Source organism: Procambarus clarkii, chromosome 61 (genome assembly GCF_040958095.1).
Source record: "Procambarus clarkii isolate CNS0578487 chromosome 61, FALCON_Pclarkii_2.0, whole genome shotgun sequence".
NCBI classification, from domain to species: domain Eukaryota; kingdom Metazoa; phylum Arthropoda; class Malacostraca; order Decapoda; family Cambaridae; genus Procambarus; species Procambarus clarkii.
In genome coordinates, this window is record NC_091210.1 from 13928412 (window position 1) to 13948736 (window position 20325).

General features: G+C 39.9%; 1 protein-coding gene across 1 annotated transcript; it reads left to right on the forward strand.

Moving 5' to 3' along the window:
- Nucleotides 1-203: 203 nt before the first annotated feature.
- On the forward strand, nucleotides 204-17233 carry LOC123774422 (4-hydroxybutyrate coenzyme A transferase). The gene is made up of 9 exons (XM_045768714.2): nucleotides 204-594; nucleotides 7593-7745; nucleotides 9403-9551; nucleotides 10046-10141; nucleotides 12350-12533; nucleotides 14912-15127; nucleotides 15380-15517; nucleotides 16137-16265; nucleotides 16560-17233. Exons 1-9 carry the CDS (start codon nucleotides 219-221, stop codon nucleotides 16757-16759), a joined length of 1641 nt encoding a protein of 546 aa, XP_045624670.2. The 5' UTR covers nucleotides 204-218; the 3' UTR covers nucleotides 16760-17233.
- Nucleotides 17234-20325: the final 3092 nt, after the last annotated feature.

A 20325-nucleotide genomic window follows, 5' to 3' on the forward strand; every position in this document is an offset into this window, starting at 1 on the left:
TGTATTTATCTGAATAAATATTTGATTTGATGTATGGCTGACATGTACGTCACCTGCCAGAGGTGACCTTCGTGCGGGAAGATCAGAATAAGGTGCGTGCGCACACCACCCATCCGATACATCCGCCTCAGGCCATGTCTTCATTCCCCTCTAAAAAACTAACCCCAGTATTTCTATTGTTTTAAAGTCTATTCCAACTCCATTTCATTAATTGCATTATGATGAAGGAGAGCGTTGTACGGTTGGCAGGGGTGCACCCGGTAACCTGTCCATCGACCGTGGAGATCAGCGGCAGTAGCGCCTCAGAGAGCATAGAGTGCGCTACGCTGCTGACTTGTGCTCCTGCTGCCTCGTGGCCGGTGCCATCCGTCCATTTTTTCTGGTTGCATTTAAGTATTCCGGGAGTGCAGAACACGATGGCTTCAGCGTCCGGGCAGATCCTCACTTGGTTATCGACGCAGATGATGAGGCAATCATGGGGCGGTCGTGCGACAGTGAGGACCTATTACACTTACTCCCATGAGCCGTTTCACCCCTTAAAACGGGCTCCAGCTTGGAAGACCGCTGAGGAAGCCGTGTCGGTCGTTAAATCAGGTCAGTATGGGTTGTAACTTGCTTAGCTAAATGAATTGTTGGGGTTCAGTCCCTGAGCCCATTATGTGCCTCTGTAACCCTTTCCACTACCGCCCACAAGATGGGTATGGGGTGCATAATAAATGAACTAAACTATTGTATGACTGCACACAGCTAGCCAAAGTTTACAACAAATTACAAGTACTTGAAAGTTCTGGATTCAATTAGGCTATAATTGCATTTTCCTTTGGTTTGTGTTGGGCTTTTAGGCCTATTAGTCTCTGGAGGACCGAGAATAGTTTTTTTTTATATATTGTACTATAGTCCTGAACATAGTCCAAGACTAAAGTAAACCATATACTGTACATATATACCGAGAATGAAGGGTATATATGTTTATAGTAACTCTAAGCCTATTGCAAAATTCGTTGTAGTTTTCCAGATACGTAATACAACACATAGCCTCGCCTCCCCATAAAGGTAGGCCTATCCATTTAGGTAACCTACCGTTACGTGCCGCCTATCCCATGCAGGTAGTCTGCCCAATGCAGGTATGGCCTGGTCTTGATTGATTGATAAAGATTAAGTCACCCAAGAGGTGGCACGGGAATGAATAGCCCGTAAAATCTGGGGCCAGATTCACGAAAGCAGTTACGCAAGCACTTACGAACCTATACATCTTTTCTCAATCTTTGGCGGCTTTGTTTACAATTATTAAACAGTTAATGAGCTCCGAAGCACCAGGAGGCTGTTTATAACAATAAAAACAGTTGAATGGGAAGTTTTCATGCTTGTAAACTGTTTAATAAATGTAACCAAAGCCGTCAAAGATTGAGGAAAGATGTACACGTTCTTAAGTGCTTGCGTAACTTCTTTCGTGAATCTGGCCCCTTCAGGTAGCCTCGCCTGCATGTCGACTAGCATGCAAGTAACCTGTCCCTAGATGCACCGTAACTGTGGTCCCTATAGCCACAAGATGTGTCACGGGATGTCTAAGACAAGCTCCATCATCTTAACGCAACATCTTATATTACATTAATCATAAATTATTGTGGGTTAGGACAGTTACTGGATGGGTGTCTACATGACCAGCCTCGCCCTTCACTGGACAAAATTGGTAAGGAATAAAAAAAGTGGGTTAGGAAGTTATTTTAAGCTACAATCATGCAGTAAGCTTACGTGAATGTGATAAGAAGTTCATGTAATCTCAAAAGCTTATATTAGGTTAAGTTCAGGATAAGGCAGCAACTTAAGCTCAACAGACCACAATGTAGGACAAAAAATGAGCTTTTTCACCCATAAGGTTATAAACCCACGGAACCGCCTACCCGCCGAACTGGAAAAATCCTCGGGAATAATGAAAGGGGGGGACCTTTGACATGCCGCTGGCTTCCTGTCCCCATCGCAGTCACTGAAGTAAATTTAAATAAATAATACCTGAAAAAAAAGGTAATACCACTTCAAGTTTATTTACATTAGAGGGAGCTCAAAAATCATTAAAGTAACGGAGATCAATTGCATTGAATTTAAATAATAATAATACAGTAATAATAATAATAATAATAATAATACAATAATAATAATAATAATAATTTATTCACAAGAAGGTCCATTTGGTTGGTGAGATTACATATGATTGGTATATTTGTACTATATGTTCTTGCCAAGCCGCTAACACGCATAACGTTTCGGGCATTAACATGTCTACTGTACTAATAATTAAAAATTAAAATATAAGTACTAATATTGGGGAAGTGGGTAGTACAAGATACAGTGTGCGTTTGAAGCACAAGGTAGGAAACTATGAGGATGAAATTACTGTAGGTACCTTTGGAATTTACTTTTAAATAGGGCATGGGTTGGACAATTGTTTTAATTCGTCAGGGAGTGAGTTATAAAGACTGGGTCCTTTTATTTGCATGGAGTGTTTGCACAGTTCTCTATTCGAGAACTGTAAACTGGTAGCGCCCAGTAAACTTATTAAAACTAAGTTTTATTACACTGACGAACATCATGCCGATACATATGAATCTAAATATTAATTAAAATATAATTTAATATTATATTTCTTACTACTGATGTTTGTTTCTTATTTTCGAATTAAGGCATTGAGTTTACTTATATTGAGAACCGAAGCCTACCTGGCTCATTAACTTAGTCAAGTTTGCATTAGGAATAATGTAAAAGGTCGCAGGAATGCAAGCAGCACCCACACTTTTGCACCCACCAGGTGGAGAGCGGGTGGGAGCTCCAAGCTACCACATATCACCCTTTATTTTTAGCCAACATCTAAGCTTCCTGATAGGTGTCTTACCATCCTATAGTCCCCCACCACCGCCCGTGTGTTAGGCTGTCTGTCAGTTCACACTCATGTTCAATTATGCAATAATTTGTATTAGTCTAATAATATATATGTCGTCTATTCACATTAGACTCTGGCTAAGCTTACCTGAAGTAACTCAGTCGTTGTAACTTATTACAACGCCATCTAGGCAAATAACAGCATTAACTGGGATAAAGTTCTTCTGTACATTGAAATTGAAATTGAAATAAGTTTATTGAGGTAAAATACGCACAAAAGGATGAGGTAGCTCAAGCTATCTTCCTTCTGTACATGTATTTTAATCGAGCACTGCTTGGATTGATGGCTTCCACATTATAAACGTCAACCTAAGCTCATTACTCTGAACGGTGAATCATTGCTACATCAACGTTGACGTATGCCCAGATTTGTCATTAGCATCCTTATAAAGGTTTATGCAGTAACAAATAAAATATATTTTAATATAATAAAGATTTTGAGCATCTTTTTAACAACTATGTGGCCGTTTTAGGGTTACAAGTTTTTTTTTTTAAGTTATAAATTACTCCCCATCTGTTTCAACTGAACAAATACACAAGGGCCGTGATGAGGGTTCAACATTATTTTATGTATTATTTAAGTGATCATTTGTACAAAACCAAACTCATTCAGATATACAGTATGTCTAATCTTCGCGTGAAACAATCCATCGTTTCGCGTTGGCTCTTAGATTATTAGTTCTGGACCAGATGTGCCCATGTCTGTAATCCGTGAATTCTAATTGGGTTGTTGACCAGACCACACACTAGAAGTTGAAGGGACGACGACGTTTCTAATTGGGTTTGTTTTGTTCCGACATCATTTTCTACACCCTGCATTGAACAGTCTCCATTTGTGTATGGTTTTGGACTTTCAAGAAACGTGAGCAATACTACAAGGCTAACTTGTTTTTCATTTATGTGATGTCTTGATGAGGCTGTACATTTTGATGGAATATTTTGATGAAGCTGTTGCACTATGATGTGATGTCTTGATGAGGCTTTTGCACCTTGATGTGATGTTTTGATGAAGCTGATGTGATGTCTTGATGAAGCTGATGTGATGTCTTGATGAAGCTGATGTGATGTCTTGATGAAGCTGATGTGATGTCTTGATGAGGCTTTTGCTCTTTGATGTGATGTTTTGATGAAGCTGATGTGATGTCTTGATGAAGCTGTTGCACCTTGATGTGATGTCTTGATGAGGCTTTTGCACCTTGATATGATGTCTTGATGAAGCTGATGTGATGTCTTGAGGCTTTTGCACCATGATGTGATGTCTTGATGAGGCTGTACACTATGACTTAATATCTTGATGAAGCTGTATACAATGACGTGATGTCTTGACGAAGCTGTGCACGGTGATGTGATATCCTGGTGAAACTGCACTGTGATGCGATATCTTGACGTTGTACAGTGATGCGATATCTTGAGGCTGTACAGTAATGTGATACCTTGATAAGTTTGTACACTATAAATCTGATTATTTAACTTGCTTATATATATATATATATATATATATATATATATATATATATATATATATATATATATATATATATATATATATATATATAATATACTGTATATATTTGTGGTTTTCTTGCCCCAATTTCCCAATTTACACAATTGGCATTGCGTCATGATATATTGTGTCATGATATAATTGAGCCAGTCATTCAGTTGCGTGTCCATCCCCAACTGAGGTGAAAGGTGGCCTCTGTTAATAATCAAATTGATACTAGTAAAATGAATGGTTGTTATAACAATATAGAAAAAAGTATAAATAATAACCACTCCTAATAAGAGAAAATAAATATCCTAATAGTTACTGATGGCTTGTATATCAGTTGTTTTAATACTTAAGACATATATTCTTACTAGTGTAATCTTCTGTCAACTTGTTTTGTAGTTATTTGTTGTTATTTGTTGATATAAAAATCTTGTTACAATGTACCCTTTCATCTGCAGGCGATGAGTCACAATAACGTGGCTAAAGTATGTTGACCAGACCACACACTAGAAGGTGAAGAGACGACGACGTTTCGGTCCGTCCTGGACCATTCTCAAGTCGATTGTGACGCACAATCGACTTGAGAATGGTCCAGGACGGACCGAAACGTCGTCGTCCCTTCACATTCTAGTGGCTTTGCAGGAATGTAAAAATACCAATCTTATGCAATCTCACCAACCCATTGTACCTTCTTGCAAATAAATTAGTATTATTATTTTATGTTGATAATATTTTCGTGCCTCCGTAAGAGCAAGTTTTTTGTCTTTGGCCATCATTAACTTGCCAACATAATCCCTAAAAAGTTATATTTTATTATTGTCATTATAGAAATAATACACTAGCAATAATAGTTTTAAAATAGTTACGGCGACTCAAGACATCTTGATAGTCCTGGGGGCTTTCATGTCGTGCAGACGATAATTCTGTACCGTCCAGTTACAGCCAGATGGTGGCGAGGTACAGGCTGTGTATTAGTGGCCTTGCAAGAATGTACCACTCAGTCACGAATGTATACTTTTACAACCCACTGTACCTACTTGTATATAAATGAATAAATACGTTACAACGAGATGTTAACGAGGTACAGCTGTACCATCCGGTTACAGCGGGGTGAATTACAGCACCTCGCATGTTTCGCTGTCACAAGCAACTGGCACTTGACAGCATTCTTGATATGAGACTGTCTGTGTTGAAATCTAGGGAGATTATTTTAGCAACGGGAAGAGTGATCGTGGCTCATGTGTACACTGCTTGTGTGCGCAGCTGTTTGTCTTGGAGATTGAAACATGTTTGATGTTGACCAAGTATTGTGAGGATGAAACAATTAAGTTAACTACCTTCGTGCGTTCTTTTGACTAAATAGTAATTATGCCTTAAAGGCCGATTTTATTGGGCAGTGATACTTATCACTTTCTAATTAGGAAAGACTTGGGTAAATACTGGTTCAGTAACAGGGTTGTTGATTTGTGGAACCAATTGCCGCGTAACGTGGTGGATGTGGGGTCCCTCGATTGTTTCAAGCGTGGGTTGGACATGTATATGAGTGGGGATTGGGTGGTTATAAATAGGAGCTGCCTCGTATGGGCCAATAGGCCTTCTGCAGTTACCTTTGTTCTTATGTTAATTTAATCGAGGTTTCTTATGCTGTACGGAGTATTAAAGTAGGCCTAATGGGTGTCATTATTTTTGTATTTAAATTACAATTTCACCGACATAGAAAAGTCGATATAAATGTGTTGTAAGTTAAGGGTTGTTACATTTGGCAGCCGCGGAGTCACCAGCAGGAAGCTCCATGCAAATAGAACAGAATGCACGAAAATTATGTTCAATGCGTAATACACGAAATGTCTTGCAATCGACTGATCTGTCTCTTGCAGTATATTTGTGAATTAAAGTTATATAAGATATGCAGTGTGATGAAACTAAATTTAAATTGTATTAGACTGAAAATAATACATCTTCAGAAGGACTCCTTCTGAAGATGTATTAATATACGAAAGTACTTCAGGAAATTCCTGATTCATTTTTCCTCCGTGGTTTGACACTGTCATTATATATATATATATATATATATATATATATATATATATATATATATATATATATATATATATATATATATAATTTATATATATATATAATTTATATATATATATAATTTATATATATATAATTTATATATATATATAATTTATATATATATATATATATATAATGTATATATATATATAATTTATATATATATATAATGTATAGCAGTCTATAGATTTAAAAGGTACCAGGAACGAAAATCTGGGAGGCGGTAGGAAGGAATTATCAGGGGGAAAGCACCAAGCCATTAGACTATAGCACTGGGAAGGGGTCAGGATAAGGATTCGGGGTGGGACGGGGGGGGGGGGGTGGTGGAGGAATAGTGCCCAACCACTTGGACAGTCGGGGATTGAACGTCGACCTGCCTGAAGCGAGACCGTCGCTCTACCGTCCAGCCCAAGTGGTTGTATCTGGGAGGCGGGGCATGATATAAAAAGCAAGACCTCACTTCATGTAGGAATTCAACTCTCCTACACCTATTTCTCGTCCTCATTCATCCATTTGGTAATCCTTTTTTAGTCTTAGTAGTAGAAATAGGCAAAAATTCAGCCTGTTCCCTGATTTTCCACTACGTACAAAATATAAAGTGCTAAACCAAGCCACGAACGCAGGTAGAAGATTGTGAACTCTGACCGTTGTGTATTTTCTATGTACTGTACATTGTGTATTAAAACGACCTGCATGGTGGGCCTCGTAGCCTGGTGGATAGCGCGCAGGACTAGTAATTCTGTGGCGCAGGTTCGATTCCCGCACGAGGCAGAAACAAATGGGCAAAGTTTCTTTCACCCTGAATGCCCGTTACCTAGCAGTAAATAGGTACCTGGGAGTTAGTCAGCTGTCACGGGCTGCTTCCTGGGGGTGGAGACCTGGTCGAGGACCGGGCCGCGGGGACACTAAAGCCCCGAAATCATCTCAAGATAACCTCAAGATGGTGAACTTGCTTGCTACGGAATTATATTTAGTATTTGATCCTTGTGAATTATATGACTATTTATAGTATTTCGATTATGTCTTATTTACATTGTATAAATATATATTAACGTACGTGTTGATTAATATTATATATGTGGGACAGGTGATGTAGTATTCGTGCACGGAGCAGCGGCCACGCCCCTCAAGCTGGTGGAGGCGCTGACCCAGCATGGCAAGACTCAGCAACTCAGAGACGTCAGCATCTGCCATATCCACACTGAGGGCCCGGCGCTCTACGCCCGCCAAGACTGTCAAGGTTAAATTTTTTGTTTAAATTTTGCCCCGAGGGGCGAGTTTATTGGGCAGCGCCACTCATTTTATGAGTGGACATTATCGCCATAGAAGCATGTACAGGTTGGTTGCAAGTGAGCAGTATATTCTCTACTACAGACATCATTCATAGAGCGAGCATACACACGTCAGCACCTCTCCTGTGCCAGGTAAGTTCACTGCGGGCTCACCATAGTCCGTGCTACTTGCCCCGCTCCTGTGCCAGGTAAGTTACGGGCTCACCATAGCCCGTGCTACTTGGAACTTGTTCCGAGTAGCAGAATCTTTAACAATATCATTATCCATAGACTGGGTTATGAGAATTTCTATACTGCATATAGAGTAGTGGGTAAGGGGCACTCAACCACGAAAAGTGATTTAAGTGCTTATACAAGTTAATGCTGAAATTTTAAGTCCTAATTAGCAAGTAAAAGATGTATTAGACTGAAGATGTAAAAGATGTCTTCACAGAACATATATAACAGTTATGCCAGTTTTACAAGTTAGTGTAAGGGGCTGATAGCTGAGTGGCCAGCGCTTGGGATTCATAGTCCTAAGGTTCCAGGTTTGATCCCAGGTGGAGGCAGAGACAAATGGGCAGTTTCTTTCACCCTGATGCCCCTGTTCACCTAGCAGTAAATGGGTACCTGGGAGTTAAGACAGCTGCTACGGGCTGCTTCCTGGGGGTGTGTAACAAAAAGAAGGCCTGGTCGAGGACCGGGCCGCGGGGATGCTAAGCCCCGAAATCATCTCGAGATGAAATATGCATAACATACTGCATAGTAAGAAGGCAAAAGGGGCATAGTGGTTGGAGGGCTGTGATGGGAGGGGGGGGGGTTATGTGACGGGTAATTGAGACAAGTGGAATGGTTGTTGGAGTAGGGAATACGTGTGGAGGCTGCATGAGGGGTCAGGAGGGAGGGTGAGGTCATATGCCACATTGCAGCACTGTGTAACGTGTGTGGCCCTGTGCACCATGTGTGGCACTGTACACCATGTGCGGCACTGTGCAACGTGTGGCCCTGTACACCATGTGCGGCACTGTACAACGTGTGGGGCCCTTATACATCATGTGTGGCACTGTGTAACGGGTGTGGCTCTGTACACCATGTGTGGCACTGTGTAATGTGTGGTCCCTGTACACCATGTGTGGCACTGTGTAATGTGTGGTCCCTATACACCATACCTGGCAATGTGCATGGTACTGTACAACATGCATGGAACTGTACACACTCCTTCGATACTGGCACTGTCGTGATTGATAATTGCACCATCATGTTTAATACTGGCACAGTTCTGTTTGATACTGGCACTGTCCTGATTGATAATTACACGGTCCTGTTTAATACTGGTATTGTCCTGTTTAAATACTGTACTGGTACCATTTTTGTGTGTTGGGTATTTTGGATTTTACTTTTTTACATTTTTGTTGGATCACCCCTAAACGTACACAGTACCGTGACCACCGCACCAATGATCGGTGGTCACGGTACTGTGTACATTTAGGGGTGATCCTGGACGGCATGGGTTCGAATCCTGGCCGGGTCAAAGAGTTCTTAGTAATATATGGCTTGCGCGTTCATGCAGCTTTCTCACACATTGTACAGTATATGTATTACTGTAATTTATAATTCTTTCCACAGGAATCTTTCGGAGTAACTCATTCTTCATTGGCTCTAACTGTCGGGAAGCTGTGAATGATGGCAGAGGAGACTTTGTGCCCATATTCCTCTCGGAGATCCCACTGCTATTCCATCGAAACATTATTAACATTGATGTTGCACTAGTGCAGGTAAGGAGGTAATTTAGGCATTAGGAGGCACAGTTTTGGGAGGTAATTAAAGATACCCAGCACAGCACTTCATAACATGTTAAGAACTTGGGACCAGGGCCTTCTTAACAGCATTATGGGCTCCTGGGTTAACCTAATACACAGTTTATTTTACAGCCTTAGAAATAGTTTATGCTTAAATTACTAATATAGTGTAACCTTGAAACATTACATCTATGAAGCACTATTGCCAGAAGTGTTAATATTCTAGCGAGTGTTGGCAACTATCAAGGTACAGTTGTGTTATTTAATTTGTTGCTTAATTATCAGGACTTTTTTTACTTTTTGGTTTAATGTATGTTTTATATCAGTGCATAATAGTGGTCCATATAGTGGACACACAATATCCCTCTCTGAGAATAGTATACGAGCATCTATCACTTTCAATATCAACTTTATTTAAACTTTACCATAAATATATATAGACTATTTTGCCTGAAATTGTTTGTTTACAGGTTTCGCCCCCAGACAAACATGGCTTCTGCTCCTTAGGCACTAGTGTTGACTGTGCACGTGCAGCTGTGCAGAACGCTAAACACATCATTGGTCAAGTACGTAGGCCAAACACTCCTGCTCTTTTACACTAGGTTGGTCTTGCCAGTGCACAGGACTTTAGTTCAAATTAATTCTAATGAGTTCCATATGTCAGGTATAGGCAGCGCACATTACAGCTTATATGGATTTTGTTTTACATTGTCAGGTGACATGGGGCCTTTATAGGCTTTACTATTAATTAAAGCTTCTCTTCGCCAATGACTGACCTTTCCCAGAATGCAATCGGCAACAGTTGACTAACCTCTGGGTCAGACGATGAGCTACCATAACGTGGCTGAAGAGGCAAGAGTAAGGCTCAGTCTTACTCTTACCTGCTTCCCACCTCACTCTTGCCGTATTTATTGACCGTGCCTTCCTCTCTCCCACACAGCTCCGCTCCTGTGCCGGGTAGGTCCACTACGGGCTCACCATAGCCCGTGCTACTTGGAACTTTTTATTCCGCGTAGCTGAATCTAAAAGAACAACTCTCTCCCACCCTTTTACAGGCTATTCGTGCCTGTGCCACCTCTTGGGTGGCTGAATCTTCATCAGTCTCTCTCTCTCATCACAGTCAAATTAATAACAGTCCAGGACTGACCGAAACGTCATCGTTTCTTCATCTTCTGGTGTGTGGTTTGGTTATCATAACTTCCTGTTACCTATTTATTGCTAGGTAAACAGAGATATCTGGTGAAAAGAATAGTGACCAAACGTCTCCATCATTCATTACTCAAACTCCAGGACCTTTCTGTTCTGAAACAACTGTACTCCAAGACCCAGTGAACTGCTGGGCTGATCACTATGGTACTGGACCCACTGAATAGACTCTGCTGACCATTGAGCAACAGGACACATTGTGTTGACCACTGTGCTACTAGACCTTCTGAACAGACTGTTCGGATCACTGAGCAACATGACCCACCGTACACTGTGCTGATCACTGAGCAACACGACCCACCGTACACTGTGCTGATCACTGAGCAACACGACCCACCGAACACTGTGCTGATCACTGAGCAACACGACCCACCGTACACTGTGCTGATCACTGAGCAACACGACTCACCGTACACTGTGCTGATCACTGAGCAACATGACCCACCGAACACTGTGCTGATCACTGAGCAACACGACCCACCGTACACTGTGCTGATCACTGAGCAACACGACCCACCGAACACTGTGCTGATCACTGAGCAACATGACCCACCGAACACTGTGCTGATCACTGAGCAACACGACCCACCGAACACTGTGCTGATCACTGAGCAACACGACCCACCGTACACTGTGCTGATCACTGAGCAACACGACCCACCGAACAGTGTGCTGATCACTGAGCAACATGACCCACCGAACACTGTGCTGATCACTGAGCAACACGACCCACCGTACACTGTGCTGATCACTGAGCAACACGACTCACCATACACTGTGCTGATCACTGAGCAACACAACCCACTGAACACTGTGCTGATCACTGAGCAACAGCAGCCTCTGCTTAATTTTGAAGATCCCCTTGTTAAAAAAAAAAACAGATCTTTGAGAGAAATGTTATCTGTAATACAGTCTTATTCCTAAATGTTATTTCCTTAAGCTACTACTGTAACTTAAAACATTTTAATTTAATGCAATGACTGTTTCTACGTTTTCTTTACATTAATATTATGTATGGAGTTGTGTGTGTGTGTGTGTGTGTGTGTGTGTGTGTGTATTTTCCCTCTATATATGCAAACTTGGTTTCAAAGCTGTTCACAATACAAGACAATCTCTATGCAAATTTATGGACTTTATTGTACATTAGAATCCAGGAAACACAGGGTCAATTGTTCATCATTCATTATATAGTATTATGAAAGTATTTTTGGGTAAGTTATACATTGTTTCCAATTATTGTCATTTGTACTAAAGACACATTCACTAGCCATGTTTATTCTAAATTACTTTTCAAATTTTAGCCGAGTATTGTAAACATTCTCAGTAAATGTAGGTAACGTACTATACTATATAAAGTAACATGTAAACTAAAGAATTTGTCAGAGCCTCAATAGTAATAATCTACCTCTTGTTACACAATAAACAAATTCATACAAAATAGACACGCTCAGAATATGATAAGTGAAATCAGAGTTTTGTAAAATATAATGCTGCATTTGAAAGTGACCTATGTATTGTTATAGAGTATATTGTACTGTGCTTATAACTGCTGTTTGGTCTTCCTTCAGATGAACCCCTGCATGCCTCGCACATTTGGGGATGGTTTGATTCACAAGAGCCATTTTGATGCCATGGTCGATGGCATTGAAAGTTTACCCGAGCATGAGCCCAAAGAAAGATCTGATGTCGAGAATGAGATAGGTCGACTCATAGCTGAAGAGCTGGTAGAGAATGGAGCCACCTTACAAATGGGTACTTCACAAAATTATTTAATTGAATTTATGCAGTACAGTTCTGTGAATACAGCACACACACACACACACATACTCCTTGCAGGCCTCGCAGCTGAGTGGACAGCGCTCGGGGCTCATAGTCCGAATGGTCTGGGTTCGATTCCTGGCGGAGGGGGAAAAAAAAATGGGCCGAGTTTCTTTTGTCCTGATGCTCCTGTTCACCTAGCAGTAAATAGGTACCTGGAAGTTAGACAACTACTACAGGCTGCTTCCTGGGAATGTGTGCATGCGTGCGTGTGTTAGAGAGAAATATATGTAGTAGACATAATAGAGGAAAAATAGATTGGCTAGAAAGGCAAGGTCTAAGAGCTAAATAGCTAGATTTGCAGACACAAATAGGAAATACACACACACACACACACTGGAAATTGGAACATATTGGAGGAGTGACATATAGGCTTCTAACATGAATGAATTTTTTTCTAATTGACAGAAAAATGAGGGCAGTAATTAGAGGCAATGTATCGGACTGGAGAAATGTCACGAGTGGAGGACCACAGGGTTCAGTTCTTGCACCGGTGATGTTCATTGTCTACGTAAACAGTCTACCAGATGGAATACAGAATTATATGAACATGTTAATTGATGATGCTAAGATAATAGGGAAGATAAGAAACTCAGATGATTGTCATGGGCCTCAAGAAGACCTGGAAGTGTTTTGAGTACCACTTGGCAAATAGAATTTAATGTTAATAAATGCCATGTTATGGAATGTGGAATAGGAGAACATAGACCCCCCCACAACCTATATATTATGTGAGAAATCTTTAAAGACTTCTGATAGAGAGCTAGGTGGGTGGTTCTAGATAGAAAAGTTATCACCTGAGAACCACACAAAGAACATCGTGCGAAGAGCCTATGCTACACTTTCTAACTTCAGAATTGCTTTTAAATGCATGGATGGCAAAATACTAAAGAAACTGTTCACGACTTTTAGTAGACTAAAGCTGGAATATGCAGCAGTTGTATGGAGCCCATTTCTTTAGAAGCACATCAACAAACTGGAAAAGGTGCAAAGACACTTAACTAAATGGCTCCCAGAACTGAAGGACAAGAGTTATGAGGATAGGTTAGAGGTATTAAATATGCCAAAACTAGAAGATAGAAGAAAAAGAGGCGATATTATCACTATGTACAAAATAGTAATGGGAATCGATGAAATTGATAGGGAAGAATTCACGAGACCTGGAACTTCAAAAATAAGTGGTCATAGATTTACACTTAACTAAACAAAGCTGCTGAAGAAATACAGTGGAACCTCGAGTGACGAGTGGCTCCAGTAACGAGCAAACCACTCGTAGAAAATATGTCTCAACCGAAGCGCGTCGGTCGAGATAATTACTTGGGTAATTACATACATACAATATATATTAATATTACCACCTTCTCACTTAAATTCCTCCAACTGTCATCAATGGTTTGCAAAAGATAACTTTTGTGTACAATGGAAGCTTGGTACTCAAACCTAATTGGTTCCAGAAGGCTGATCAAGTGCTGATCTGTTTGAGTACCGAATAAATTTTTCCCATACGGAATAATGTATATCGGACGAATCCATTCCAGACCACAAAAGATACACAAACAATAATATTGTTTGTGTAATGAAAGGATGAGATGTTATACTCATGTGTCAGGCTGCGAGCAGCAGCATCAAACAGCCTGGTTGACATGACCACCAACCAGGCAGCCTGGTCAGAGACCGGGCCATAAGGACGTTGATCCTCAGAATTATTGACAGGTATACTATTCTCAGCCCTAATGTATGGAAAAGAAATGTAGAGTGGATGAAGCACACTACAATCAAGTTGTGTGGATATGTTAGTAGGATGCCTGAGAAGGGTGTACATAGATGAAGTAAAGGGATCATATGGTAGAGGAAGGTGACTAGTATACAGTATTGGAATGGAAAACTGGAATAATATGGGTTTCATTGTCGGTGATGCAAAGTTCGTTTGGCTTATTGAAATCCACCATTGAGCTAACTACTGGATACCTTTTAATTCTAGGTGAGCAAAAATATCAGGTGTAAGAAATCATGCCTAAATGTCTTGCAATGATCAGGAACGATTCGGAATTGAGAGTTGACTGTGCTGACCTCTGTACTACAGGTTGTTCTGTGGGTAAAATACCTCACTTTTTAAGCATTACTTCCTTGTCAGATAAGGTATATAACAGAGTTGGTGTTAGATAAATAAATCTTTTTGAATGACAGGTACTTCAGTGAACAAATGAATTTCACTTATTGTACATGTGTTTCATTTCACTGTGGCGTGAAAGACATTTTATATAGCCTATGCAATGCATTGAATTTTGTTTAAAGCATTATATATCTTACAGGAATAGGCAACATTCCTGATGCAGTATTAGCATCCCTGAAAGGTCATAAGGACCTTGGGATCCACTCAGAGATGTTTAGTGATGGTGTGGTTGAATTGGTTGAGGATGGCTGCATTACCAACACACACAAGACTTATCATCCGGGAAAGATTGTCGGCAGTTTTATAGTGGGGACTCGCAGGTTATTTGACTTCGTCGATAACAACCCATTCGTCGGTAAGTATGTATCCTGTGTCTTGAAGATGTACTAATTTATTTGTTTTCTATAATATTTAGTTTTAATACTGGCAATTTGTTTACATAGAATGTACGTAACTTTATAAACAACTATCTGCAGCAAACATGGATATATACTGTTGGTGTCACTCAGATTAAAGTAGTTTTAGATATGAATTAGGCCTTGAAAATTGCAAATAATTCTGTAATTCATTATTATTTGTTGTGATCATTGCTTTGTTTCTTCCCCAGTAATGTGTGACGTGTCTTTTGTTAACAACATTCCCATCATTGCCCAAAATCCAAAAGTGACAGCAATCAACTCTTGCATCGAGGTGGACCTGACTGGGCAAGTAGTGTCCGACTCCATTGGCACGAGGATGTACTCAGGTGGGAACACTAATATAATATTGTATATTATAATTACCGTATATACTTATTATATATTATTAATATTGAATAATATTGTAATCAAAGGCACCATGATATTTTATATCTCCACATTACTGTCAAAGAGTTTCTCAGTACAGTACTATAGTTTAAAATAAATTTTTTTTAAACGTGATGAGTGGAATGGAAAGTTAGTGTTGAAGAGGGTCAAACATCTGTATATATACTGTTGATAGTAGAGATTTAGAAGTGTTAACAATCATGTCCAAGATGAAAATAGACTACTGTAGATGACATGTCACTAAGTCTTCAATCAAATCTCTTGATTTGATAAACCCTTCAGGCAAAATGTTATCTACAAATAAGATCAACTCTCATATTGGTATTTCTCTACATTTACACCATTTACACTGTTACAAGATCGTCCGAAGGAGTTTGCCGAGGCGAGTCAAGTTAGTGTATAAAAAGGAAGTGTATTAGAGCGTTCATAGTCTCCTAATACGTAGAGCATATCCTGAGGTCGCTGGTGTGTGTGCTGCATAATACTAAATAATGAAATTATAATATTTACCTGCTTGATGGGTACTTACATAACTATTATATTTCTACTCTTTCACAGGTGTTGGTGGACAGGTTGACTTTATCAGAGGGGCAGCAGTGAGCAGAGATGGTCTTGGGAAGCCTATTCTGGCCATGTCCTCTGTGACCACGAAGGGAGAGTCAAAGATAGTTCCATTCCTAAGGCAAGGTGTGTTATAGAGATGATTTATGCATGTTGTTCTATATTTGTAATACTGTATTATTAGAATATTAGAGCATGTGCAGTATTGCACATACTGTACATTTCAAATATAAATATGTCACTATTTAATTAGTAAGGGAATTGTTGATGTACATTTAGTCATACTTTTTTACAGTAGTTTCATTTGGAGGTTTTGTGATGTCTTGAGCCCCTATACTTTACTGAAGGTGTATGCTTTCCTTTGGTATTGTAGTATGGCGATGTCTCAATTTAAAATACAATTTTGTTTAACTATTTTAGGTGCTGGAGTGGTGACCACACGAGCCCACATACACTACCTGGTAACTGAGTATGGCATTGCTTACCTATTTGGAAAGAATCTGCGTCAGAGGGCATACGAGCTCATCAAAATATCTCACCCTGACCACCGAGAGGCCCTGGAGAAGGCAGCGTTTGAGCGCCTCAATTGCATGCCATCACCACACTTGTGCTGTAATTAACTCATTCAGGGATAATGGTTGTGTGAGAACTACTGATGGATTTTATACAACATGTAACATGGGAACAATGCATTTTTTCAGATGCCAAAGAGACATTTTAAAGAGAAATTTGAATTTTAGTTTTATACAAACTGTAGTTTAAATATTATGGTTAAGAGAAGCATAAATCAGAAAGTCAAATAAGAATCCATAGCTATAGATTTATATTGCCTATTCTTTTATATTAGCCTTAGCAGTTGTTTGGCCAAATTATTTTCAGCATAATTTTTTAAGATGTGCCAATTAAGTCAGGAAAATATCAAGAGCCGATTTTTAATTTTTAATATTTTTTTATGAATTAGCAAGTTCTGAAATGGAGTAACAGATTAATATTTGTAATAAAGAGTGTGAAGCCTAGACAATTTGAATACTACTACATACACTGTATATGATATTCTCAGATATATTTTCAAATTAAAGGCCACTTAAAATGAACTACAATGCACTTTCCACATTTACAGTTGATCAGATTTGGTTACATTCAGACAAAGGTGAGGTCGAGTGTAGCAGCAGCTCTCTGAGTGGAGGTCTAGTCAAACATGCCATCATGCAGCAGCCCTCTGAGTGGAGGTCTAGTCAAACATGCTATTATGCAGCAGCTCTCTGAGTGGAGGTCTAGTCAAACATGCCATCATGCAGCAGCCCTCTGAGTGGAGGTCTAGTCAAACAATGCCATCATGCAGCAGCTCTCTGAGTGGAGGTCTAGTCAAACATGCCATCATGCAGCAGCCCTCTGAGTGGAGGTCTAGTCAAACATGCTATTATGCAGCAGCTCTCTGAGTGGAGGTCTAGTCAAACATGCCATCATGCAGCAGCTCTCTGAGTGGAGGTCTAGTCAAACATGCCATCATGCAGCAGCTCTCTGAGTGGAGGTCTAGTCAAACATGCCATCATGCAGCAGCTCACGTTCAACAATTATTACATTCTGGAGGTGTTGTAATTTTGTATTGTCTCCTGACAGCTGAGTGGACAGCACTGGGGATTCGTAGTCCTGAGGTTCTGGGTTTGATCCCCAATGGAGGCAGAAACAAATGGGCAATTTCTTTCACTCTGATGCCCCCTGTTAACCTAGCAGTAAATAAGTACCTGGGAGTTAGACAGCTGCTACAGGCTGCTTCCTGAGGGTGTGTAACAAAAAAGGAGGCTTGGTTGAGGACCGGGCCACGGGGATGCTAAGCCCCGAAATCATCTCAAGATAACCTCTTCCATTTTGTATAACAGGCATCTTGATTTTACAGATCAAGTCAGTATATTCTTCTACTACCCTTGTGAGTAGACTTGTGACTTGATTTGATTCGTGAGAGCTTGGTCCCATAGGATGTTGCTTGGAACGGCTTGAAGGCACATACATCCACTATAGCCCAGTTAGTCTGGTACTACTTTCAGAAAATTGTCCAGTTTTTCTTGAAGACTTCCACTTTTGTTTTGGCAATATTTCTGATAGTTGCTGGGATGATATTGAACAGCCATTGACCTCTGATGTTCATACAGTGTTTTCTGATTGTGCCTTTGGTACTTCTACTCTTCACTGACTCTATTCTCCATTTCCTTCCATATCGTTCACTCCAGTATATTGCTTTTGCCACTGTTGAAGTTAAATGCCCCTGACTTATCTTATGCACCTCTTCCTCTTATAATTTAGGTGCAAATGATGTGCCAAAAGACTTCCACCATTTTGAATCTCCTCCAATAGAATGCCGTGTCCCAAAAAAATTTAAAATTAGTCTCCCATACTGTGACAGAAAGACCATACATAAATGATGACACTACAACTTTATAGTTTTTTCCAACACACCAGTCTATTTAAACTAAAATACAGTTACTGTCATATTAACCATAGGGTTATGACAACGAGGGGTTGGTATCCATGATGGAAATGGTGGGGAAGAGTTCTGTGGGGGTGTATGTTATTTATCTACTTTTCAATTTCCATTTCCATGACTGGTTAACATCATCATGTTGACATTAAACAAGCAGGGAATCCAACATTGGCCATAAGTAATTACAGCTTGTAGTCAGCAATGTGTGCTGGCAATCTTGTGGTTCAGCAATGCACAACGCTGCTGCATGTAGCTTTTCACCATTGTGACCCAGACCAATAATATCGCATTTTACATGAGCTTGCCCAGGTCCAGAACTGGGAAAGTGTGTTAACTGATATTCACACTGACTACAATATTTTCATTAATATTCCATTCCAGCACCCTCACTGCAGGCCTAACTCAAAAATGTTTATAATCATTTTAAGTTCTCCCAGCTATTTTTGGGGTTATAACAATAAATTTGGTGTCAAAATGTTCACAAATGAATATTCTAAATTATATAAAAAAGGGGCTATAGCACTGAATATATATGAAGGTATATGAACATTTCAACATTCCTCATTTATATTCACCATAAATAAAAAATAAAAATGTGGAAATGTGTGCACAAGCTTGTTCTACATAGCTGAAAGAAGAAAAACGTAACACTTTTCCATTGGGTAATTTGCAAAATCACTGGTAGTTTATGGGGATATTCATGAACAACTACTGCAGCATATCATGAACCACTACCACCACATCATGACATGTCATGAACCACTACCACCACATCATGACATGTCATGAACCACTACCACAGCATGTCATGAACCACTACCACAGCATGTTATAAACCACTACCACAGCATGTTATAAACCACCACCACAGCATGTCATGAACCACCACCACAGCATGTCATGAAACACTACCATAGCATGTCATGAACCACCACCACAGCATGTCATGAAACACTACCACAGCATGTCATGAACCACCACCACAGTATGTTATGAACCACTACCACAGCATGTCATGAACCACCACCACCACAGCATGTCATGAACCACCACCACAGTATGTTATGAACCACCACCACAGCATGTCATGAAACACTACCATAGCATGTCATGAACCACCACCACAGCATGTCATGAAACACTACCACAGCATGTCATGAACCACCACCACAGTATGTTATGAACCACCACCACAGCATGTCATGAACCACCACCACCACAGCATGTCATGAACCACCACCACAGCATGTCATGAAACACTACCACAGTATGTTATGAACCACCACCACAGCATGTCATGAACCACCACCACAGTGTGTCATGAACCACCACCACAGCATGTCATGAAACACTACCACAGTATGTTATGAACCACTACCACAGCATGTCATGAACCACTACCCAGTATGAGATGTTTTCACTCATTTTGTTTGGCATAGACATGAGTAGTCAGAATTTGCTCTTTTGAATGTATGTCACATATTATTAGTTTTTCCGTCTGGGAAAATGGTTGAAAATCTAGAAATTCTAAGGTTATAATAGAACACATACCTTCACCAAAAAATCTCTATTTAATGTTCACATTCAATTTGATATTGTAAAGTTATCATTGATGCTAGAACGTGAATTTTTTGCCTATGTTGCCCAATGTATCTTCTACCAAATAGTAAGCAAAATAGTTTTTTTTTTGAGCTAATACTTAAAACA